General features: G+C 37.6%; 1 protein-coding gene across 1 annotated transcript in view; it reads left to right on the top strand.

Annotated features, from left to right (window-relative positions):
- Positions 1–9,854: 9,854 nt before the first annotated feature.
- Positions 9,855–27,196, top strand: part of TXLNB (taxilin beta) — a 37,070-nt gene continuing 19,728 nt past the window's right edge. The window contains exons 1-2 of the mRNA XM_034418921.3: positions 9,855–10,021; positions 16,846–17,284. Of these exons, the coding sequence (XP_034274812.2) occupies positions 16,855–17,284 (430 nt within the window). The 5' untranslated portion in view covers positions 9,855–10,021; positions 16,846–16,854. The remainder of the gene's footprint in view (positions 10,022–16,845; positions 17,285–27,196) is intronic.

The raw sequence follows: 27,196 nt of genomic DNA, 5'->3' as shown, positions 1-27,196 counted from the left end.
TTGCAACAGTGGGCTCACTTGAAATTTTAAGAGAAGCTATTGAAACCCACATCAAATGGCTACCATTGGAGAGATCTTTCTCTTTGAAATAGCTGCTATGGTAGGTGTAGCCAATTACAACATGTCCATCTTTCAGAAGCCTGGCCAATGAGAATATATTCTATTTCTTTTTAATTCTTGAGGATGTTCCATACAATTTCAGGGCAAATCTACCCAGCCTTCTTGGCCTGATATGAAAATAGTCCATCCATTTCCAGAAGATATGTCAACTACCTGTTGTTTTATTGTATACCCACAGCTGAGGCAGCCTTAAAACAGTTTTTTGGGAGTTCTGTTCTCGAGGGGTGTTTTCCTCTTACCCTACTTCTGCATTTTGAGTTTAAGTAATGTAGGGAACTTTGATTTGCATGGGAGAGGTAATCTGAAATAAAATTTTCCATGTCAAGAAATACGTGACTCAAATTGGTTCCAATAATTTCTGTGGGATCACACTGTTACTTCTGGCCTTTAACCTGTTCTTCCAATCCAAATTTTAATTCTGTGTGTGGAAGAACAAAACCCTAACTTCCACAGTCGCTTTTTTTCTTTTTCAGATAGGTTGGTGAAAGGGATGACTCATTGACCTAGAGTGAACAAAACTTGAAATTGACTAACCTGTAACTGGATTAATATATATATTTGGAAGTAATCATATTTTATACTTCTGAAGCCTCCCTGGCAGAAAATTCCATTCCCAGTAACGCTTATAGCAGGGGTCCCCAACCTAAGGGCTGCGGCCCAATACTGGGTTACAGCCTATTCACAACTGGGCCTCACTCACAAGAGCATCACGGGGGCTCGGGGCCCCACTTGCATGAGTGTTGCAGGAGCTTGTGGCACCATTCATGCAAGTAACAACTGCTCGTCTGCCCCTCCCACAAAACCATCCCCTCTTCTTCCCCCGCCCCTCCAGGCTGCCAACCTGGAAAGGTTGGGGAACTCTGGTTTATAGCATTCATACCAGTGGTGAAGTCCAAATTTTTTTACTACCAGTTCTGTGGGCGTGGCTTAGTGGATGTGGTGTGGCTTGGTGGGCGTGGCTTGGGGGTGTGGCTTGGGAAGGATACTGCAAAATCTCCATTCCCACCCCACTCCAGGGGAAGGATATGGCAAAATCTCCATTCCCACTCCACTCTGCGGCCAGCCAGAGGTGGCATTTGCCGGTTCTCCGAACTACTCAAAATTTATGCTACTGGTTCTCCAGAACCTGTCAGAACCTGCTGGATTTCACCCTGATCCATACAGTCAAACCCCTTCCTTCAATACTATTTATCTGGTGGTTGCACAACCTCTAAATGGCAGCCAAGAGATACAACAAAGTTACAGGATCCAATCTGGTACAACAAACTCTAACCTTTTGCTGCCACCTAATGGTTGATAGGTCAAACTGTTGGCCTACAGTTTCAAGCAATTTAAAAAAAAGAATCAAGTGGTCCACGGTGCAAGAAAGGAAAAATTGCAGCATGTGGTCAGAGCACTGAGCATGCTAGTTGGACAAAGGTTTTCACATAGTAGATGAGTTTGGGTGGGATTGGAAATTCAGCCCACAGAACCACCAATCCTGGCCATTAGAATGTGGTATGTTAAAACTGTACAGACAGTAGCACAACATGGATCTGTTCTGAAGTAACAGTAACAGAGTTGGAAGGGATCTTGGAGGTCATCTAGTCCAACCTGAGTACATAGGAAAGGTATAATGAAGGGTCAGCAAGATTTTGTACATCATATTTTTCTGCTGTCTCCAGGACAAAGAGTACTATGTTAAAATAGCTGTGTAGTTGTGGCCTCAGTTTACCTTTAGTGTGGAGGGAAAGGATGGAGACAGGCAGGCACAACAGAGAAACCGTCCCCATCTTCAAAAAAGGCAGGAAGGAAGAACCAGCAAGCTACAGACCAGTTACTCTGACATAGACAACTGGAGTTCCTTATAATCTAGAGCAGATTATAAGGAACTCAATCTGTAAGGGCATCGAACATAATAAAAATTATCAGATAAGTTCGCATTTGTCAAAAACAAGTCTTTTCAGACTAATCTTATCCATTTTTGATCATGTAACTTCCTTAATCTATTTTGGAAAAGCCTAGATATAATATCTTCAAACTACAGCAAAGCATCTCACAAAGTACCCTATGATATGCTGATCAGCAAGCTAGCTAAATGTGGGCTGGCTACAATAATTAAACAGATATATGGTTGGCTCAGAAGCTGTACTCAAAGAGTGCTCACCAATGGTTCCTCATTAAATTGAAGTGATATATCAAACGTTGTGCTGCAAGAATCAGTCCTGTGTTCTTTATTCTTCAGTATATTCATTAACATTTCAGAGTGCAAGATTTAGAATAACGGACTAACGTTATAGAAAGGAAGAATTTAATTTAATGTTAAAAAAATTAAAATTCACAGTAAAAAATAGTTCGACAGTGAACCAGGTTACTCAAAAAGACATCATTCAATTAGGGTTGTTTTTTTTTTTTTTGGTTTTTTTTTTTTTTTTTTGTAAACAAGTTTTATTAAAAATTTTCATTATACATATTTTATGAACAGAGTGTCGACTGGATCACATCTTATACATATGAATTTTTATAAACTATTCCAATCTTCTGCTTTTTCCATATTCATTCCTTTTATATAATTCTTTATCACAAATTCATCATTTTTTACCATGTCATTTGTCATCTGCTTCTTTTCCCCCAAGTACATTTTACATATTTCCAATTTCGGCCATAATATTCTTTTTCCATATTTCTTTATCTTATCTTAATCTCTTCTTAATACATAATACATAATATCACTATCTGCCCATTAATTCCTAATTTCTTACAATAACATCAATTAATTATCTTATTTCTCCATTTGCAGAATATATTTCTCAAAATCCCCATCCCACTTTTTAACTATACATAATATACTTCATCATATTCAATTCTTACATTGAAACCGTTTAACTGAATTGACCATCCACATTTTATCTTAATCTCTTCTTAATACATAACACATAAACAGTATCACTATCCATCCTTAATTCCTAATTTCTTATAATAACATCAATTAATTATCTTATTTCTTCATTTACAGCATATATTTTTCAAAATCCCCATCCCACTTTTTTAACATTTCAGTTTTGTCTCTTAATTTAACTTGTCTTCATAATTAAACTCAATTGCCATTTCATATTTCATCTGCTATTCTGTTTTGCTATAAGCAATATACATCATCATATTCACTTCTTACATTAAAACCCTTTAACTTAATTGACCATCCACAATTAATAATATTAATACAGTTCCCTTAAATCTACTAATATATACCTTATTTCCCTTCCCCCTTTCCACTATTCTTCCCCTTTTTAACCATTTTCTCTTGGTCTCGCCAATATTCCACTTCTTAATAATTTCCTCCTTTTATCCCATTCTTTTAACTTCTTCTTTTTCTTTTTTTTATTTTTGTATTTATTATATCTTTTCTCCTGAATCCTTTTTCTCACTTTTAAATATATTACTCAATTAATTCTTCCCAAGCTTTCTCCTAATCTCTTACCACTATTTCCTTCTTTTCCCTTTGATTGATTCTTTTTGGGGTAATATTCCCTCCTATCCACTCTTTTTTTGCCACTGTTAATCCCAGTGAAATCATCTAACTGCTTTTTGCATTCAATTCCTTCTTGCTCCTCATTTATGCTCTCTTTTTCCTGTTCTGTGTGTTCCAGCAAAATTTCTGACTTTTTATTACCCTTTAATGATTCACGCATGTTTTTAAACATCTCAATTAATTCCTCACATATCCAAGACTCCATATTGTCAATTTAAAAAATTGTTAAAACTTTTAATTTATATTTAATTAAAATTTTAAAGTCCATATGGCCTCTTTTTAATTCCAAATAGTATCCAATTTCAAATATTTATTCAATCCACTCCAAGTTAAAGCTTTGTTATCTTCCACAACCGTTGAGGTCAAAATGAAGCAGTTCAGAAAAACAGATACTCCTTAAAAGTTCTTACAGTTTCCGAATTATCTTTTATTGGTTAAGGTCACAGCTGTTATTTTCTCTTCTATCTTCCAACCAATATTGCAGTACTCTCTTTCTGCCAGCAGATATTCTCAGACCAACTAAGTATCAAAGCTGTCAAAAATATTTTAAATCCACATAGAGGGTACTTTTCCTCAGGTTTCTTTTTCTTTTATTATTTTTAGTTTCTTCAAATTCAATTTTAAATCCAGTTATAAAATTTTCTTTCTTTGGCTTTGGTATTTTAACTTCCTCTTTGTTCTTCTCATTCAAATGTCAAAACTTTCAAAAATATTTTTAATCCACATAAAAAGTACTTTCCCTCGGGTTTCTTTTTCTTTTATTATTTTTAATTTCTCCAAATCCAATTTTAAATCCAGTTGTAAAATTTTCTTTCTTGGGCTTTGGTATTTTTACCTCCTCTTTGTTCTTCTCCCTCCATTAATTTTCCCAAGTGCCAATTAGCTGTTCATTTCCACTCTGGGACACCTTTTAAAGTTATTAAAAATTTTCTTTTTTACCTGGCCAATCACTCACCAGTACCAGCACTCCGTTCAGATACCGCTCCTACACAAAAAACATAGTCCAGTTGCCCCAGCTTCAGAGCAGTCATTTTTCAATGGCCGCCACCCCCGTCGCCAGTTCGAGGAGCAGCCTCCAACCTTTTAAGGAACTTGCCTGTTCCTCTTGGCTGTCCAAGGCACCTCTCCTTCTTCACTGTCCCTACAGGATGGTTCTGGTCCAAAAACCCTCCGACAGCGGTTTGCCGGCTGGATTTTTGCAGAGCTCGTCAGAGCCCGCTATTTTTCCAGTCGGTCTCACAGCGATGCTTCTGGTTTCTTCCATCATTCAATTGGTTTTTGTATTGTTACCTGGCCCCTTCTAACTCTTTGAATTTATGATTAATAGTCAACAAACAATACTGAAGTTTATGTCATCTTAAATGTATTATGGTTTAAATTTTAATGGACCACAATGAATTTCAATAGTCAATGAAATGTATAAGCATATTTCTATGAATTCTTTTTTCTAGTGGAATTCTTTCTGAACTACATTTCCTTTGCCTAGTCTATATTTCTGTCTTTAATTTGTAAAACATTCAGAAGGCATTACTCATTTCTATGGGCTTACAAGATCATCCTCTGTGGAAAATTTCCATACCTTTTTTCCTATAAATATATTCCAAGCCATGTGTTAGAAAAGTAACATCTCTTGTAATGCATTATTTTTACAAATGCTTGTCATATTCTTTTTAAGAAAACCTACAGATATTGGATGCTGTTTTTTCAGATAGCCTCTGAAAGTATCATTTTCCGAGTGAAATATATTGAGCCAAGAATTACTTTTATTAAGTCAATTCAATGTTTGCAAGGTTTTAATATTACAATAGTGACCAAAATTGTGGAAACCTTTTGGGGAAAGTGTATTTTTGAGGTTTGATGGCTAATAACACCACTTTTTGGGGGGGGGAGTTTCAAGATAATCGTATTCCACTGCTGGAATGGCCTGGGAATAGCCCAGACCTTAACCCAATTGAAAATAAATGGAGCCGACTAAAGAAACTTGTTAGTCAAAAGCAACCCAGCAATAAAACCCAGCTAATAGAAGCAATTATTCAATCTTGGTTTCACATTATAACAGCTGCAGAATTAAAAGACTTGGTTCACTCCATGGGAAGATATTGTAAGGCCATAATTCATGCTAAAGGTTACCCAACTATTAACTGGCATGATGATAATTTTTGTGTATCTCGTTTTTCACTTTTCTTCTTTATACTGTAACTGCTATTATAATAGAAAATCCTTCATAAAGGTTATTGCATTACATTCTTGATTAAATTACCTTTCCATTGATATATAATTTTATGGTACTACTCCAAAAAAAGTGGTGTTATTAGCTAGTTTTAGAAAACACACTTTTCGCAAAAGGTTTCCACAATTTTGGCCACTACTGTATAAGAACCTTTAACTAGTCAAAGGTAAAAGATTTTCCAAACATGGGGAAAAGCAGCAAGAGAAGAAATATGGCTGCCATAAATACTGTATCTGCTTCAGTTACAGTCTAACGTAGTATTCAGGAGAAATATGCAAGATCATAGCAATTGTGCAAACTGTGGGAATTTTTTGCATAGAAATGTAAGCTCAATTCACATGTGTACAATCATTATGTCTTAGTGCTATGCACTTATCTGCTACTTTGAAGATGATTGTACAAAGTGAACTACTAGAATTCTTGCTTTCCTTTGGAAATGGAAATATTGTGAATTCTGCATAGAAGCTTATTGCTCCTGACTTATCTACATAATTTCACAAGATGTGGAATCATAATCAAGCACAATTTACAGAGAACAAAAAGACCATTTGCAAGCATATACCAGCACTGTTCTCAACATACAGGGCCACTGGAGCAGAGATAAGTGGTTTCAGATACATAGAGGGAAATCAGCATTATGATGTACAGTTTGCAGAATTTCTGGCCATATTTGAAATACAGTTAAAATACAGTTCAGTACCCTGATCGTTTTAGTACCCTAACCAATTTCAGCTGATTTCATGCAGAGAAATGGAAAATAGCAACAACTTAAAAGAAATAAGATTTTGTAATGTGATAAGATAAATGATTAATCTGTCAGCCCTTTACACTCTTTGCATAGATATAGAAAGACTCGCTGTAAGAAAATTAACTTTGTTCATTTTAAATTAACATTAACTGCTCTTCTAAAATAGTACAGCATGACTGATAGAAGCAATTAACTTGGTTTGCTGGGCTTCAGACACTTCGACACTTGCTTTCAAAATTCTACTAGTTCATGAAGATGATGGGGCCAATCTATTTCAGCTTCCCCTTTCTCACATGACTGCTCTGAGCTATTTCAGCAACCCATGTATGCTACCCTGAGCGGTTTTGAGAAAGCAAGTGTTTGAAATGTGATAAATAAATCAGCTTTCACCAGTTCTAAATTTGGTTTCATTTTGGCTGATAATATTCTCTTATACTGCAAGTATCTGATGGAGAAAATATACTCTAATTATACTTGACCATTTGAATAGAGCTTAGTTTGGGATAAATGGCATCATTTTGGCATCATCATAGTTTGTTTCAGATGCTAAGAAATGTTCTCCCAGATCCTTTCCATCCCTTACATTCTAGGATTCAGTCGCTCTGTAAGAACTTGGAACAGTATCTTGGAGATATAAAGTCTACATTTCTAAGCCAAAGCATTTTCTTTGCTCATAATTGCTCATAAGAGGGCATACATAAACGCACCAGCATGCCTACCGTCCCTGTCCTACTATCCCCATTTATTTGTATTCATTTCCTTCATTCATGTCCATGTTCATACTTATACCTGCTATCTTGTAAATGTTTGACAAACAAACAAACAAATAAATAAATTGGGTGCTTCAAATTGGGTGCTACAAGTCAAAAAAATGGGTCAAAATTTGATTAAATGACATACAATTTCCCCCTTTATAGTTAACCCAGTCTTATGGGTTTCCTTAACACACTTGTGTTAAGGGCTTGTCTTTGCACAGCACACTACACTTAACTGTAGTTAGCCACTTTGTGATGCAATATGCTACAATGAATAAAGCCGTTTAGTAGCATGCATGAATATTGGGGACACTTGGCAGAAAAGCTTGGAAGAAACAAGTTTCTATTTGAACAGACTAGGTATCTGTCAGTGCAGCCCAACTGAGGGAAACTTGTTTTAGCAGTTGTAAATGATAGCTTATCTTCAAAACAAATCTATGAGGGAAGTTAGGCTCTTTGCATGCTCTGTCAGGAATTCTGGGAGTTGAAGTCCACAAGTCATAAAGGGGCCATAGTTGTCTACCCCTGGCCTAAAGATACTCAGGGAAGTTCACATTCTTGAGGAGATTTAAAAGGATCGTCTCAATTCTACTCTAATATTGTAACTAGAATTATCCATCATTTTTTCCTAACAAAGTCATAGTACGATACATTTTAGCTGGTCAAGAAAAGATTTCTGAGGTTTTGTGGCATTTCTTTGACTTGCGCTTCACTTTTTGTATGTTTAATGTGATAACACCTCAGTTTAATGGGCCATTTTGGGGGAAAGAATTCATTAAATCTGAATTTAAGAAATAAATATCATTTGCATAATTACACAGTTGACGTGTTTATATCATTTGTATAATGGAAAACACATACAAAATCAAGTAATAATTATGATAGAAATGGCTTAAGTTATATCAAGGGTCTCGAAAAACTTTGTGGATGAGATCTGAAGGTGCATTTTGTCCATTAAATGGGAATCAATTAAATTAAGGTTTCATAATAATGTCAGGGAGATGAAGAAACCATTTCCAGCTTTTTTATTGCACTGTGGTACAATGTACACTACATCAACATTCCCCGCTAATGGCACATCAAAAGACCCTATGTACAGTATATATCAATGTATGCCTCTTTTAGAGAATATGCAAATGTGGCTGGGTTTTTTTATTTTTATATTTTTTTAATTGAACACAGAGGATTGACCTTAAATGATCAAGCGAATAGGAAAGGAAAAGTATTGCTTCTTTTCCTGCTGTGTTTAAAATGCTGACTCCAAATGTCTTCCTTCCTTGAGCATTTATGGAATTTTTCTGCTCAGTGGCTAAGATGCTGAGCTTGTCGATTGAAAGGTCGGCAGTTCAGCGGTTCGACTCCCTAGTGCCACATAACGGGGTGAGCTCCCGTTACTTGTCCCAGCTTCTGCCAACCTAGCAGTTCGAAAGCACGTAAAGGTAAAGTAGAAAAATAGAAAAGTAGAAAAATAGGGACCACCTTTGGTGGGAAGGTAACAGCGTTCCATGCACCTTTGGCATTTAGTCATGCCAGCCACATGACCACGGAGATGTCTTTGGACAGCGCTGGCTCTTCAGCTTTGAAACAAAGATGAGCACCACCCCCTAGAGTCGGGAATGATTAACACAAATGTGCAAGGGGAACCTTTACCTTTACCTTTTTACCAATATAAATGCACTAATAGAATCTGGGAAGGAAGAAGGTCATGGGGACTAGAAACAAGATAGGGAAACATGCAGGATAGAACTTTTGAAATTCCTTCAATTGTTCACCAACTGGCCATAGGAGGAGTTGATATTTTTTTATACTACAATGAAGTAACATATCTCTGCATGTATTTTAATCCTAAGAACTAATGAAGATGCATGCATGGGGTAGGTATATACATGTTACTTGGATCTCTGAGGATCTATTCAGGATGGTAACACCCATGAACAACAGCCTATCTTCTAAGGCAGAGGTGTCAAACTGGTGGCCCACGGGCCAGATGCGTCATGCGCAGGCCATGACCACCCCAGTTCTGCGAAGGGGAAAAACATCATAGTACATTAGGTGATGACGTGACGCTGCACGTTTGACACACATGTTCTAAGGCATAATTCCCCATTGGTTAGCTTACCATAACACATTGAACCACAAACTAGCCAACCATATTTTAGCTGAACAGAGTCTGGAATTCTGACTCTATGTGGTCAATTTAGTTTATTACGTTAGGCAGACCCTGAAAATCCAATTAATTACAAACCAAGATTAAATTAATCGCAAGTAAAACTCTTGTCTGGACACAATCTCAGTATTTCCATAAGCTATACCATAGGAAAAGAAAAGAGGAGGGGGACCCAGGAGCCAGTTACAGACAAGAAGAGTCTGGTCCTCAAAGTGCAAAAAAAGCTTTTTGGTTAGTAACATTTTTCTCTGTGTACTGTGTGATAAGGTGCACCTGCTGAAATTCCTTCTACATTTTGTGCAGCTGCTGAAGCCCAATTGAGCGCTCTCTTCATTTTGGCATGTGGGATTGGAAGATTGCTTTCAAACTTGGGTGTGTATTTGCCGGCTGTCATTTACTCCTCTTTCTCCTCCTTCTTTCCTTCTATGTAATCAGAGTGTTCCTTTGGGGCCTTCTCTTATCATTTTCTTCGTCGTCTTGTTTTGCCCTCTAGGTAAGTGTGCCAAATCCTTGTTTGTTTGTTTGTTTGTGATAGTGAGAAAAGGAGGCTATGGGATGGTCTTTTTATTATACAGTATCATTTTCTATACTTTAAATACTTAGCAGATAAAAGCATGGGAGTCCATGTGAAAGATTATCAGCCTGGCTGAAATTTTCAACAAGAAAGCAAAGTTGATATTTTAGGAGAAAAGAGGTTTAAAGTAGAATGCAAAGAAGGTCATTTGCATGTAATAGGAAAACCATGAGGTTATTGACAAGGACATTTGAATCCTCATTATCATGATTAACTTAAAGTATGAGTAGTCTTGTGTTATATTTTCTGAAATGGTCTTTTTATTGCAACTGAAATGTTCTGAATTTGTTATAAATATTGTGTTTAGTAGGTGTTTTCCAACAGTTTTTGAAATAAACTATGATAGTTCAAAGAATTGATAGAAAACTGGGTTTTTCATGTTTGAGAGCAAGCAGTAACAAAGGCTGGAAGCTTGTGTATGACTCTCCCCTCAAACACATACACACACACACAGAGAGAGAGTAATGCCTTAGTCTTGGTAATGCTTCCCTTTTAATTGGTACCAGCTAACTAATGTAATCTACTGATTACCTGAAGAATAAGCTCAATTTCATCTCGGTGGAATTGGCTTCTAAGTAGACACAACTTTTCAAATATTTGGTGTGTGTTTTGTAAATGTAAATAGTAAAGACAGTCTCCAGTGTGATCCCTAACATCCTTTCTTGGTTAGGCTGAAAATAGCTTGTGACTTTAGAGCAGGTGTTGTGTGTCTTTCTGAGAGATCTACTGAGTGGAAGGGAATGGAGAGCCAAGATCTAAAAATAGGCAAACTCTTAAACTGTCTTAGTGTGAAAAAGTCCTTGTGACAAGGAGAAGGACATTTTGTAAAACATATCTCTACTATAAAGAGGAAGAAAACATGTTAAGATGTTTTCTTAAGAAATATAAAAATGACATTAAGGCAACTTGCTGATGAGGTGCTCAGTAACTATTAACAGGAAGTACTGATAGAGTAACAATGTAATAGAAAAAAGTATCACTGAATTTAGAATAACCTTTTGAAAAAAGAAAAAAGTTCTTAAACAGGTGTTGCTTTAGTAGTAAACAAAATTCAGCTGTATCACCCTGAAAAGCACGCTAGGCACATGTGACTAACACTATAGTCCAAAAGCATATTTTATGATAGCATCATACAAAGATCTGTAAACAGATGCATGGCCTAAAGCTGAACATTTTATTTCTAGTATTATTTTCTTCCGGCTCCAAAAAGCATCTAAAATAGTTTAAAATCACTAACTGGCTTTGCTGCCAACAAATAGACCACAGATTCAACATCATTCTTCCTATTATATCCCCTGTTTGTATATTTACTATAGATAATATTATTGCATGGTGAACAGGCACCCGTATGCACGCACACACACACGTGTGTATGTAAAGAATGTTCATAAACTTTGTGTTCATATTCATGATAAGACCCTGTTTAATTGGCATCATTATATGCAATCCATACGGTGTTACCTCAAGATCTTCAGTATATGTAACCTGCCTTTTCTTAATAATGGTCAAACCAGGGGATGAGTTGGATTCATACATTATGCTAAGCCATGATGTGATTTGTTTAGTAAAGTAACCATTTGATACAGCAAACCATATGTCATATCAGAATATATGAAAAAAGAGTTCTTTTGCATGTCCTCACTACTGTGGCTTGCCAAAAATGATTGTGATTGGCTTCTGTTTTATCAAACATGAAATCACAAGGAAAACTAGGCAATGTTTTCTACCATCTTCCTAACAAAAACTCACATCTGGCTTCTCATATGCAAAGAAAGATTTCCAACTTTAATGAATTTTACAGTCATACTTCCTTTGATGTGCATTATCCAAAACCAGAACTCTGAAATTGATAATACAAGATCACAAAAGGTGTATCATTGCAGTTCTTTGAAAAGCAATTGGATGTTTGTTCAATACCAAACCAAGTATGTGAAGAAACTTACTTCCTAATTTTAGCCATTGTACTTCATGCTGTTCAGCTATCTTAAACTGGAGACTTCAGTGTACTGTAAATACAATCTTTGATATACCGGTAGTTCCAATGCTCCATCAAGGTTTCAAATCCACAATATAATTGTGAGTGGGTATATATTAAATATATACAGACCCACAAACATACATACCCATATTTCTGTACAGCAAATTGCTCCCCTGTTCAGTGAGATTTCTGTCTTACTCAGCCATTTTATAGTTAATACAGTGTTACTCTGGATGAGAGACAACTCTATCAATGCCTTTTTCCTAATACTCCATGCAATAGAATTCTGAAAAAGATTTCAAACCAGGGTAATTATTGCCAAGTAATTTTTTTATACTAAGCTGTAATATTTCTATATGAAAATGATAGACGGGATAATATGACAAGTATTCATATAGTGTCCATCTTCATTTTACAACTCACACAATGGGAAATGATAGCTAATTGGCCAAATCTAGTTTAGTCACTCATACTCAGTGCAGTGTCAAGAGAAAAGGGCATAAGCATGCAATCAAACCCCTTCTCTCATCTTATCTTTCTGCTTTAATGCTGCTTCTCTGAACTATCTGAAATCACAAGCATTCAGAGTTTCTACTGATTTGAATTTCCTTTTTCACTGAACATAACCTAGCAAACTACTACTGTGGTACACATGCAGAAAAGCATTTGTTTCCCTGGAATACACAGATTTTGTAACAATTTCCCGAGGGGGGTCATTGATTTAGTTTGAGAAAGCATGCAAACAGCAAAATTACCATCAGTTTCTATTTTCCTAGGCAGAGTGAAACTCTGCTGCAACTGGCTTCATCCCAAAAAATGTGTCAGATTCATTCTTTATTTAAGACAGTGCAACACACAATCCTTTGGACCAAAATAACATTTAAAAGTCTTTATAGAATTCATTAATACAATATACACATGTCCATAATTCACATATATCAGGGTATCCAAATTCACTTTTGTTATGAAATGGGTTTGAACTGTTTTAATTCTCTGACTATTGAAACCCAAAAGCTGACAGATCACCACCTAGTGAGAAATTGCTACTTGATGGGATGAGAAGAAACGTGGTTTACTGCAGATGCTAGACTATTATGCAATTGCCATAAACCATATAACAGATTAACAGAGTTGGAAGGGACCTTGTAGGTCATCTAATTCAACACCCCCCACCATCCAAGCAGGAGACCTGACACCATTTCTGACAGATGGCAGTCCAGTCTCTTCTTGAAAGCTTCCAGTGGATGAAGCTCCCACAACTTCTGAAGGCAAGCTGTTCCATTGGTTGATTGCTCGCACTGTCAGAAAGTTTCTATATTTTCAGGTTGAATATCTCCTTGTTCAGTTTCCATCCATTATTCCTTGTATGGCCTTCAGGTACTTTGGAAAATAACTTGACCCCCTCCTCTTTGTGACAGCCCCTCAAATATTGGAACACTGCTATCATGTCTCGCCTGGTCCTTCTCTTCAATAGACTAGCCATGTTCAGTTCCTGCAACTGTTCATCGTATGTTTTAGCCTCCAGTCCCATAATCATCTTGGTTGATCTTCTCTGCATTCTTTCTAGAGTCTCAAATCTATTTTTTTATAGTGTGGTGACCAAAACTGGATACAGTATTCTAGGTGTGGTCTTACGAAGGCTTTATAGAGTGGTATTCGTACCTCACTTGTTGACATGGACAAACAATGTCACAAGCATAGGTATCAGAAGAATTAATCTTCTGGGTTCTCCCTTTTATAGAGTTCTGAAGGAAAACAAGGAAGTTATTTTGTACATTCTGGAGGGGGGGGAATCCCAAATCAGAGGCTTAAATAGCAGGCCCTGTCATTCCAGAAACATACATGTTACAGAGAGGACACCTTTCCAATGGTGTACTTCAGTGCAAGGCATTTTTCTTGTGAGTCAGCAATAAGAAGCATACATACAAAAAACCACCTTACACATTGAAAAAAAAAGTATTTTAAAATCAATAACAAAAAAGGAAAAAGATGGAACTGTTGTGAGAGAAGAATGGCCATGCTGGTGTTCTTTTAAAGCTATGTGATTGGTACAGAGTAGTCTATTTCTGATTACATTCAACAACAGGAAATAATAATTTAAGCAGTTGTATGGAAGAGTATTTTGTGCTTTCGTTAAAGACATCAGAGCTGAATTCCATTGGGCATACCCAGCCAAGGTGCTAGGGCCATAGTCTGGTAGTGTAATCTGGTATGAATTGGAGTTAATGACTCTTGAAGAAATAAGCAGGGTTCTTTATGTTGTTAGCTTGGCCACATGTTTGTTGCTTGACTTGTTGAAGGTGGCTAGGCGGCAGGGGTGAAATCTAAATTTTTTTCCTACGGGTTCTGTGGGCGTGGCTTAATTAGTGGGCGGGGCTTGGTGGTAAGGTGACTGGATGGACGTGGCCAAGTCAATGTCACTTCTTTGCCCTTTTTTAACCTACAAAACACAACACAACAGGCTCACCCACAATGTAAAAGCAGCTGTGCTAGATCCAAAATGGCCCCTGCAACAAGCAGGAACCTCACACAGCCACAAAAAGCCCAAAAAACCAACTTTCACACTTTACACACACAAAATTTCACATACAGCTTTGTGAGATTTTGTGTGTTTGTGTAGTTAGAGTGAAACACTACAGAAACACACTAAATCTCAGAAAGCTGCACAAATATTATTTTTTATTATTATTTTTATTTTTATATAAAAGCAGCTAAATTTAAAACTTCCTAAACTTTAAATGGCTAGGTCTAAAAAAAGAACAACTAAAAAAAACCCCAATTAACTATTTTTTTTTAAAGCTCCCAAAGGGGAAAAAAATTTACCCAATAGAACAGGGGTCTCCAACCTTGGCAACTTTAAGAGTTGTGGACTTCAACTCCCAGAATTCCTCAGCCAGCTTTGCTGGGAGTTGAAGTCCACAAGTCTTAAAGTTGCCAAGGTTGGAGACCCCTGCAAGGCAGGCAGGAAGGCAAATAGAGCTGCTCACCGATGAGCTTGATTGCAGGCAGGGAGATTCAATTGCTTGCTGATGCAATGAATTGCAGGTATTACAGCAAGCGAAGCAAGGCAGGCGTTGCAACCAGCAGCTAAGGTAAGCAAGCTGGAGGCGGGGGGGCAGGGGGGAGAGGGATTTTTGCTAGTTAGCAGGCAATTCAGCTGGGATCTTCAGATCTTGGCTCGTCAGAGCCATTTAAAGAGGAAAAAAGGTTCTGATGATCGCGCGGCTCAGCTGGGCATAGAAGGCGGGGGCAGGGATTTTTGCTACCGGTTCTCCGAACTGCCTGCCGCCATCGCTACCTACTCGCCCGAGCCAGTCTGAACCGGGAGCATTTCACCCCTGCTAGGCAGTCATCTATCATGGGATTCAAATGGTGGCCTCTTTGAGAGAGGGATGGTACTGAAGGCCTTGAAAGAGGCCATGGTATACCCCATCCTCAAGAGGTCCAATTATTTAGATGAATTTCATCCTGTCTCCAACCTTTCCTTTTTTTGGGAAGATTGTTGGAGTTTTTCCAGGTGAGGCTGGAATTTCAGAGGTTCCTGGAGGAAGCAGATTATCTGGATTAAATTCAGTCAGGGTTCAGGATGTTTTATATGATAATTTATGGCGGAGCCAAGATGGGGATGATGTATTAGCAGCTTTCAATACCCCTGACCATGGTATCATTCTGGTCCAAGTGTGGGGGTAATTTTCTTCCTGCTGTGGTCATGTGGCCAGCATGGCTATACGCCAAAGATGCACAGAATGTTGTTAACTGCCCACCAAAGTGATAGCAATAGCACTTAGATTTATATATCGCTCCATAGTGCTTTATAGCCTCCTCTAAGTGATTTACAGAATCAAGCATATTGTCCCCAAAAATCTGGGTCTTCATTTTACCCACCTTGGAAGGATGGAAGGCTAAGTCAACCTTGAGCTGGTCAGATTCGAACTGCTGGTAGTTGGCAGAATTAGCCTCCAATACTGCATTCTACCTATTGGCAACTGGCATGTATTTAAGATGGTTGCAGTGTCCTGAGATCATGTGATCACCTTTTGCGACCTTCTGACAAAGGTACCTATTAATCTACTCACATGTGTGAATGCTTTCAAACTGCTAGGTGGACAAGAGCTGAGGGAAGGAACAGGAATTCACCCTGTTGTGCTCCCGTTTCAATTGTGTTCACACAATGTTTGTGCTGGGTAGGAATTCAAGTGCAACCCATGTGCAAGCTACCTAGTTAGACAAAGCTGTGATAAGATTATATCTATTGGGTTCTTGGGAGAGAAACATTTCCTCTTTTCATTGTGATGTTATATTTACTGAGATTGTACAGTTGCTATTACCTTAGAACAGGGGTGAAATCCAGCAGGTTCTGACAGGTTCTGACAGCGGAAATTTTGAGTAGTTCAGAGAACCGGCAAATACCATCTCTGGCTGGTCCCAGAGTGAGGTGGGAATGAGGATTTTGCAATATCCTTCCCCCAGGAGTGGGGAGGGAATGGAGATTTTGCAGTATCCTTCCCCTACCATGCCCACCAAGCTACACCACACCACGCCCACCAAGCCACGCCCACAGAACCAGTAGTTAAAAAAAATGGATTTCACCACTGCCTTAGAAGTGTAGAAAATACTGGAAATACTGAAATAAACCTGTCTATAAATAAGTTTTCTATTACCACTTGTGAAAAGAAAACTAAAACTGTCTACTTCTTGCATCAGTTGTTTTGCCTCTTGCAATCTTCCAGGTGTTTGTCTAAAACTGAGCTCTCTTTGCTGTCAGGTATCCAGCATGGATGATGACCAAAGCACCAGGGGCCAGCCTGAACAGCAACAATCGTCTTCCGCAAGCAACCCTGAAGATCTGCCTTCTCAGAATGGCTTCGGGAGAGCAAGTGAGGCACTACTCCCTCAGTCCCCTGAGAACACAGCCCAGGCTCAGCCTGAAATAAAGCTCTGTGATCTATCTGAGGAGCTGAGTCAACAGCTGGAAGACATCATTAAAACCTACGGGTCAGCTGCCTGTCTGGTGGAGGAAGGGAATACGAAAGCAACAGACGGAGCTGAGAAAGGCGAATCGTTCAGTCCCGAAGATGGGGACTATGAGGATGGCCATGATGAGGCTGAGAAAGAACAGGTCCCTTTGGGGGATGCCTCTGGATTAAAGGAGGCCAGTATTCCGAAAGAACAAAAACTGGAAAAGAAAATCCTGAAAGGATTAGGCAAGTAGTTGTTTGTGTAACTGAAATGCGGAATTTAAATGTGAGTCATTGCTTGTATCAGGAAAAACATGACAAGGGTCTCTGCAAAAGGTCAGCATTTGACATTGATCCCATGTGTTCTCTTCTCCACCTTTTCCACATTTCCAACATTTTTTACTTGAAATATTCTTGCACAATTTTGATAGCTTCACAGTTGTCAAATGAAATGTTTGGAAAATTAGAAAAAAAAATTAGAATTTCAGGCAACAACAATAATGAGAGTGAGTAGTAATTGATCAATAATGGACACTTTTGTATGTTGGGCTCCAGATGTGCCAGTGTGTTCATTTTTATTTATCCTGCATTTCTTAGGTCAAGATATAATGCAGATGGGAATCTCCCCTCATTTTATTCCCACAGCACTACCCTTTGAATCAGGTGAAGATCAAAGAGTGAGGACTAAAATCACCCAATTAGTTCATTGATGGAATAAGAATTTGCATCTAGGTCTTCTCAGCTCAATATCCCATTCCATCACACTGGCCTTCTCAGTCTTTTGATGTGTTAAATAATGCAACCTTCTCCTATGTAATGTCTCCATTGGGAAACAAAGGATATAGTTATTTTATTTTTACTGTTAAATGCATTCCCTGCCTTTCTGCTTATATACCAACTAGAAGGGCTTACAATAATGTAAGCAAAATGCAACAGTAAAATCTACTCACAGATAAGCTGAGAATTTTAGGCATCAAAATACACCCCCAAAATTGGGTTCAATTTATCCATGAGTATGTACAATATTTTTTTAAAAACCAATTAAAAGCTTGACTGGTGAGATCATTTTCCCATTGTCCTAAATGCTTAAAAAGTGGAGAGCCAAAAACACCTCCTTACAAAGAGCTTTCCGAATCCTGAAAGTTATACAGGTAATCCTCGACTTACGACCACAATTGAGCCGCAAATTCCTCTTGCTAAATGAGACAGTTGCCCCATTTTATGGCCTTCCTTGCCACAGTTGTTAAGTGAATCACTGCAGTTGTCAAGTTAGTGACACAATTTTTAAGTGAATCCGGCTTCTCCATTGACTTTGCTTGGCAGGAGGTTGCAAAAGGGGATCCCATGATCTCAGGACACTGCAACCATCATAAATGTCTGTCAGTTGCCAAGCATCTGAATTTTGATCATCTGAATTTGATGTATTGACCGTAGATATGCTGCAACTGTCTTAAATGCAGGGGTGAAATGCTCCCGGTTCGGACCAGATCGCCCGATCTGGTAGCAATAGCGGCGGGTGGTTCGGAGAACCGGTAGCAAAAATCCCTGCACTCCCCCCCGCCCATGCCCAGCTGAGCCACACGATCATCAGAGCCTTTTTTTTACTTTTAAAAGCATTTTTTCTATAACCTCTTTGGCCAAAAAAATGCTTTTAAAAGTAAAAAAAAAAAAAGCTTCTGATGATCGCGCGGCTCAGCTGGGATCGTCAGAGGCTTTTAAAAACATTTTTTTCTGCAACCTCTTCTGAAGAGGTTGTTTAAAAAATGATTTTAAAGCCTTGATGATCCCAGCTGAGTAGCCTGATTGTCAGACACTTTTTTTTTCTTTTAAAAGCAGAAGCTCTGCCTCTGACGATAAGGCAACTCGGCTGGGATTGTCAGAGCCTTTTAAAAGCATTGTTTTAACAATCTCTTCAGCCGAAGAGATTGTAGAAAAAATGCTTTTAAAAGTAAAAAAAAAAAAAAAAGTAAAAAAAAGTTGGCCATGCCCACCCAGTCACATTACCCCCCCCCCCACATACACACACACCAAGCCACACCCGCAGAACCGGTAGTAACAAATTTTACATTTCACCACTGCTTAAATGTGAAAAAAGGTAATGTCACTTTTTTTTTTTTTATTGTAAAAGTTTTACAATTACATTTTCACCCCGTTTTCACCCCCCTAACCCACCCCAAACTCCCCATCCCATCCTCCCTAACCCCCCCTATCCCTCCCCTCCCCCCCGGACTTCCATAGAGTGTTCCCCATCATTATCCCCTTTATATAAAAAAAAACCCCTTGAACTTTAAACCCCCCCAACCCCCATATCATTTTTCATCTTCACATAGTTCAAATATTTCTATCTTAATGTAATATAATACTATCAATAAAAAGCTATTTGATACTTCCTAGTTTGATATTTGTTCTGCACATAATCTATCCATTTTTTCCATTCACATTCATAAGTCTCTTGTGAGCGGTCTTTTAAATATGCTGAAATCTTCGCCATCTCAGCGAAACTGGCCATCTTCAAAGTCCATTCTTGAACGGTGGGCAAAGCTGCATTTTTCCAATATTTACCTATCAACAATCTCGCTGCTGTAATCATATACAAAATCAACTTTGTTTCATCCACTGTAAAACCCTTAGCTATACCCAATAAGAACAATTGTGGAGAAAATTGAATTTTTTTCTTCAAAACATTCTGCATAACCCACCAAATTTTTATCCAAAAAGCCTTAACTTTCTTACAGGTCCACCAAATATGAAAATATGTAGCATCTGTACAATCACACCTCCAACATTTTGGCTGAACATTAGGATACATACACGACAATTTCTTAGGGTCTAGATGCCATCTATAAAACATTTTGTAAAAATTTTCCCTCAAATTCTGCGACTGTGTAAATTTAACATTCTGGACCCAAATTTTTTCCCATGTTTCCAACTTCACTGGTTCTTCAAAATTTTGTGCCCACTTAATCATACAGTCTTTAACTAATTCAGTTTCTGAATCCCTTTCTAGCAAAACATTATAAAGCCTTTTAATATGCATTGGACCTTTCTCTCTTATATGTCTAACCAATTCTTCCTCATGCAACATAATACCAGTTTTTTGGTCCTCTTTCCATCTCAATTGTAATTGATTATATTGTAACCAAGTTAAATTAATCCCTTCGTCCAACAGTGTCTGCAAATTCTTCAACTGCCATCTGCCCGCATCTGTAAAAAGAACCTCTTTGTATAAAAACCCCCCGAGTGACATTATATTTGTATTCCACAAAGTATGACCAAGATCCAACCATAGCGGTATTTTATAATCCCATTTGAGTCGGTGCTTCTTCCAAACTCTCATCAAAGAGTCTCTAAGTATATGACTTTTAAATATTTTATCAACTTTGTCATCATAAAATAAGTAAGCGTGCCATCCAAATTCAAGATCAAAACTTTCTGCATTCAATATTCCAGCCTTTTTACTTCCAAACCAATCACTTGTTAAAGTTAAAGCTGCTGCATCATAATATAACTGTAGGTTTGGAAGTTTAAGACCTCCTCTTTCTGGAACATCTTGCATAATTTTCAATTTCACTCTCGGCTTCTTCTCGTTCCAGACGAACTTATTCACTCCAAATTGCCAAACTTTCAATTGTTTATCACTTTTGAGCACCGGAATCATTTGAAACAAAAAAAGAAATCTTGGCAAAATATTCATCTTAACTGCTGCTATTCTTCCAAGTAGAGACAGCTGCAGTTTTTTCCAAGTCTCCATATCTTTCTGCACCTCTCGCCACAACACCTCATAATTATTTTGAAACAATTTCATGTTTGATTCTGCAACCTGAACTCCTAGATATTTTACCTTAGGTACAATCTCAAAACCTGCCCTCCTTTCAAGCTCATGTTTGCGATCTTGTGTCATGTTTTTAACTATCATTTTAGTCTTTTTTGGATTCAATCTGAAACCTGAAACTTTACCATAATCTTGTATAATGTCCTTCATCAAGATTATTGATTCCATTGGTTGTGATAGGGTAACAACCAGATCATCTGCAAATGCCTTTATTCTGTAATCCTCTTGCCTAATCTTTATACCTTTCAAGGTATTAGAGTCCCGTATTGTATTTAACAAAACTTCTAGTGTTAAGATAAATAAAAGTGGGGACAACGGACATCCCTGTCTTGTTCCTTTTTCAATTTTAAACTCTGTTGTCAAACTTCCATTAATAATAATCTGTGCCTTTTGCTCTTGATAAATTGCCGAGATCGCCTGTATAAATTGGTCCCCAAAGTCCATCTTTTTCAAAGTTTTTACTAGAAAATTCCAATCCACTCTATCAAAGGCCTTCTCTGCATCCAAAAAAACCAGCACTGCAGGGATCTGTTTATTCTTCTCAAGATATTCCAGTAAATTTATTACTTGCCTTACATTATCCTTCATATATCTGCCCTCGATAAATCCCGCTTGATCATCATGAATCACCTCTTGAATTACTGGCATCAATCTGTTGGCTAATACTTTTGCGTAAATTTTATAGTCATTATTTAAAAGAGATATTGGTCTATAATTTTCCGGTTTTTTAGGACCTACATGTTCTTTTGGTATCAAAGTAATATATGCTGATTTCCATGATGGGGGTATTTTACCCCCTTGTTGTATATTGCAAAATAAGTCTCTAAGTTGTTCCACCATTTCTGCTTGTAAAGTTTTATAATACACTACAGTCAATCCATCTGTTCCAGGAGCTTTAGCTGTTTTCAATTGTTTAATTGCTGCAATTATTTCCTCAACTGTTATAGGATAGTTCATTCTTTCTTTTTGTTGACTAGTAATTTTTGAGACTCTTTTCTCTTCTAGATATTTTTCTATAAGTCCATTCTGTATATCATCTTTGGCATATAATTTAGTATAATATTCTACAAAGACTTCTTTAATCAATTTTTGTTGAGAAATTTCTTTCCCTCCAATGTCAATACTCTCAATAGTCCGTATACTCTGCTTCTTCCTTAAGGTATAGGCCAACCATCTTCCCGGTTTATTAGCATTACAAAACGTATTATGCTTCGCATATTGTAAATTTGTTGCAGCTTGCTCCGCCAAGAGCATTTGAAATTGATCTTTCAAAAGTTTTATAGCACCAGATATTCTTTCATCTGTTGGGTTTTTAATGAGTAGCTGTTCCTTATTCTTTATTTCTACTTCCAATTCAAGTCTTTTCTTTTGTCGATTCTGTTTATGTTTAGAATTCATATAAATGAGTACCCCTCTCATATACGCTTTACTCGCATCCCATACAATTTCGATTGGGGTACCCTTATTCAAGTTCATCTCAAAAAATTCTTTCATCTGTTTTTAAAGTTCTGTTATATTTTTTTCATATCTAAACAAATTTTCATTTAATCTCCATGACCTTCTCTCAGTTTTTCCCATCTCAATTTCTATCCATACAGAACTATGATCAGTTAAAGTTCTTGGAAATATCTTTGTTCTTTTTGTTTTAACAAGTAAATCATCTGATAGCAGGATAAAGTCAATCCTGGAAAAAGATCTATGTCTGTCAGAGAAAAAAGTATAGTCCAATTCTTTTGGGTTGTAAATTCTCCAGATATCTTTTAATTCCAAATCTTCTTTCATATCAAAAAAAGTCTGTGGTAGTCTGATCCTTACTTTCGCCAAACTCTTTTTATCTAGTTTAGAATCAATTACTCCATTCCAATCTCCCATTATTAAAATAGATCTATAATCCCATTGCAATATTTTATTATGTAAAGTCTTATAAAAATGATCCTGTTGTTGGTTCGGAGCATAAATTCCAATCAGAAGAATTTGGCCAATTGCTGTATACAATTCAATTGCAATAAACCTACCACCTTCATCTGCTTCTATAATTTTAGCAGACAATCTTTTATTTACATAAATAACCACACCATTCTTTTTTTCCGAGTTTGAAGCTATAAAATGTGTTCCTAATTTAGAGTTTATCAGGTATTTGTGATCTTGAGTTCGAATATGAGTTTCTTGTAGACAAATTATGTCATTATTAAATTGTCTCAGATATGTAAATAACTTGTTCCTTTTTTGTGGTGAGTTTAATCCGTTAACATTCCAAGATAAAAGCCTAATTGTCATCTTGACCTTTCTGAAGCGATGAGCTGCCTTGCCTCGCTTCTTCTGAGGTCTTCGGCTTTGCTCCCCCCATAGCTTCACTTTGTGTGGTGCTTTTGGCTCCCCCTTTATGTTGGCTTACTTGTTGTTGTTTTTCTTTTATTTGCTTGGAGACTGCGCGAGTTATACGTTGGTCCTTAACTTCAGGTATCCGAGCTGGATCCAAAGCAGCATCTCTTGTTGACAAAATTGGTGAAGATTCTAGCAGGGATTCCTCCATAAGGCCTCCTCCTCCTACAGCTCCCTGCATTTCCACTAATTCCGTCTGCTTGGACTGTTGTTCCCGCTCATGCTGAAATTGCTTTTCCTTATCACTTTTTATCTCCAGCATTGTAGATGTACGTGGGGATGATGATCTTTCTTTAAGAATATTATAGTAAAAATATTCCGCCTTCTGAAAAGTATTCAATCGGTGTCCTTCTCCATTGTATTTCAGAATTATACCAGTTGGGGCATCCCACCGGAATGGTATTTCTTGTTTTTGCAATTCATTCACTAGAAACCTATATTCTTTTCGATCTTTTAACATCTTAGGTGGCAGTTCCTTATAGACTCCAATTTGAGCTCCCTCCACTTGCACAGAGGAAAGAAAGGATCTTTGCAAAATATCATTTCTTATTCTTCTGTCTGTAAAATATATCACCACATCTCTGGGTAATTTTCTTTGTCTAGCCACCCATGAATTTACTCTATAAATTTTATCTATTTTATAGACCACGTCTGCTGGATCAATTTTTAACAATACAGCCAAGGCATCTGAACAAATCTGTCTCAAATCTTGCCTATCATTTTCTTTTATTCCTCGAAGCCTAATAGCAAATTCCATGGATCGAAACTGTAACATTGTAATCTCATTTTCAACTCTCTGCACTTTATTGTCCACATCAACAATTTTAGAATCAGTATCCTTCATTTTAACATTTACTTCTGATTTAAATTCTTCCAGTTTGGAATCCACTTTGCTGATGGTTTCTGCCAGATCAGAAACCACATTTGTCAATTTGTCAGACACCTTGTCATAATTCTCTTTCATTGCCTCTTTGAATTCATTAATTTCTTTCTTCATTTCCTGTTGTGATTTTTGAAATTTATCATCCAGAGCCTGGGTAATAAAGTCCTTCAAATTTTGAACATCAAAGTCCTTTCCCTCACCCTGTTGACTGGGAGGGGGCTGCTGTTCCGGCTTATGAGTGGGAGATCCCTCCCCTGCAGCCTTTCCTTCCTGTTTCTTTGAAGCCATTCTGCCACGTAAATTAACTTTTCTAAAAAAAGGAAGTCTTTTTTCCTTTGCTCCTCCACAAAGTCCTTTGAAAAAGTCCCCCAGATTTAACCAAATTAGAAATTAAGTAAGCTGAAGCAAGCTCAGGTTTATGTTAAAAGGAATTTTTTCTTCCACTCTTCTCTGTTCACTTGCTACAAGCAGTGCTACAATGTAGCTTGTTCAAATAGCTTTGCAAGATCACTCTCCCTTTCAGCTCGTTAACGCTGGAACGGCGCCATTTTTTTTCAAGCCGTTCCGCTCACTCTAGCCTTTTCCCAAATCAAAAGTTCAGAAACAAAAAGTTACTTGCAGTTTCTTGGTTTGGGGGTTGAGGTTGTTTTGTAATAAAATTATTTTTCATCAATTTGAATGTTTGCTGCAGCCGGCTTGCTCTGACAAGCAGAGTCGTCCCACGCCGTCCGGAGTCTCCGCAAGTTGAAAGGGAGCCGCGCCCGTTTCCTCCCCAGTAGCAAACTTCTGGGGGTTCACAGGGGCTCGACCTGCCTCTTGCTTCCCTCTTCTCCTCGAATCCTCAGGATTTAGGAGTTTTCAAGCCGCTCCCCTCACTCGGAGCGGCTCTACAGGCGGCTGGGCTGGCGGTCCTTGAGAAGCGACCGTCTTCGCCGGTGGCAGACAAACCCGGAAGTCGGTAATGTCACTTTTTAAAGTTCCATTGTAACTTCAAATGGTCACTAAATGAACTGTTGTAAATCAAGGACTATCTGTACAGAAGAAGAATATCTTAAATGGCCAACTTCTGGCAGTGACTGGCATCTTCAGCAAAACCATAAAGTATCTTCCTTTAGAGATTCTGGCCCTAAATCATTGGGACTTTTAAAGATAAAAAAAAACCCTGCACCATAAATTATACTGATTGGCAGCTAATTAATAGTAGATATTTCAGGGCAGGCTTTATATAATCTTTTCTAATGCCATGCCTGTGTTAGAGGTTTGCACCAATTCCCATTTTTTAAATGTTTTATTTATTAATAGACCTTATAGGCTACTCTAATCCACCACCACCCCAAATATATAATTGGAATTTTTAAAAAAACAGTTTTAAGAAACTATGAAACTGGGAATCAGAAAAACACTAACAGTAAAAACAAAAACAAAAAAACCCAATCTTAACAAGAGGCAGTCAGACAACCCAACCCTCCTCGATGGGATAAACCAGCCAGGTTTACAGATGTTTCATTAGATAATGTGAGTGCATTGCACTGATGAAGTTGCCTAGTTGGATAATGAAAAGTCTACAAGCAAACAACCAAGTTCAGAGAACACCAAGAATTCCACACTTCAATGCTGACCTATATATAATTCTCTTCTGTTGGAACATGGATAATTGTCATCAAGTCGAACCAACTCAAAGGGGTTTTTAATTTGTGTATCAGCCATAATTGTGCAAACACAACCCTTACCACAGCTGCTGCTTGCAAATCCAGTGACAGTTGAGAGTCAAAAAACACTCCCAAATGTCAAAGCCGTTCTCCTTCAAAAACCCATTATCAAGATTAGACAATATTCAAGAGTTATACACACATAAACTAAACATTAATCATATACAGAAACATATATAGAAACATAAATTTACAACATAAATTGAAAACTAAACCCCTCTCTTTACAAAAAAAAAACACTTCCACCGTTCACTTTCCTCATGGACCCATTAACCATTTCTTTTTGTTTTGTGCTGTTGTAATCACTATTTAAATTTCAGATTATCTCCCCTTATTTCATCTATTTTTCTCTACTTTTGTAATATAGTCCATAAACAGACCGTAAACAGTCTTAAAGAGCCTCTGTAGATTTCTTTCATTAGACATGCCAGTTCTGCCACATCCACCAAGTTCCTAACTTCACATATCCAATCTTCCAGATGCGGATGTTCTTTATTTTTCCATTTCTGCCTATATAATAATCTTGCTGCTGATTATTATATACAATAATAAGACACCGTGCATTTTACTCAGTCCTTCTTCCATAAACCCTAATAAGTACAGTTCTGGTTTCATCTGACAAGAGATTCCTATTATGAATGAAGGCAAATATACCGTATTTTTCGGAGTATAAGACGCACCGGAGTATAAATCAGGTATTCATCTGGCTAGCATTCTTAGTCTGGTCAGCTTCAGCACATTAGTTTGTGCTAATCAGCACAACTGATCTTTGGAGAGAGAAGCAATGAGAAAAGCAGGCAAATCACGGAGATCACTTCACTCACTAGCGCCTCGTTAGGGCTGGAAAAAAACTTCACAGCTGAGAGTTGGAGGGAGCAGGCAAAGTGCTTAACTGCTAGCGCCTCATTAGGGATGGAAAAAAGCTTCACTCCGAGAGTCGGAGGGAGCAGGCAAAGCAGGAAGATCACTTCACTGAAAAAAAGCTTAGCACAGAGATCACTTCACTTGCTAGCACCTCATTAGGGCTGAAAAAAAGCTTCAAAAAATCTACATTCAGAGTATAAGATGCACCCAAATTTTCAGCCTCTTTTAGGAGGGAAAAAAGTGTGTCTTATACTCCGAAAAATACAGTATGTGTCCCAGGATAATGTTGCAGGATCCAATCTGAGTCTTGGAGACAGTGGATCCCTGAAGATGGGCTCCAGCACAACTCTTGAAAGCTTAGAAAACTAAACCTCTGGTCCCAGTTACCGACTTACATTGGATTCCTATTATTTTCACCAATGACTTGTGGATCGCTGGCCCAAAATATTTTGGCCACTTTACAAGTCTGTCACATATGATATTATGTT

The sequence above is a fragment of the Pantherophis guttatus genome, chromosome 1 (assembly GCF_059756535.1).
Source record: "Pantherophis guttatus breed Tessera chromosome 1, ASM5975653v1, whole genome shotgun sequence".
NCBI lineage: Eukaryota > Metazoa > Chordata > Lepidosauria > Squamata > Colubridae > Pantherophis > Pantherophis guttatus.
This window is presented reverse-complemented; position numbering and strand designations above follow the sequence as displayed.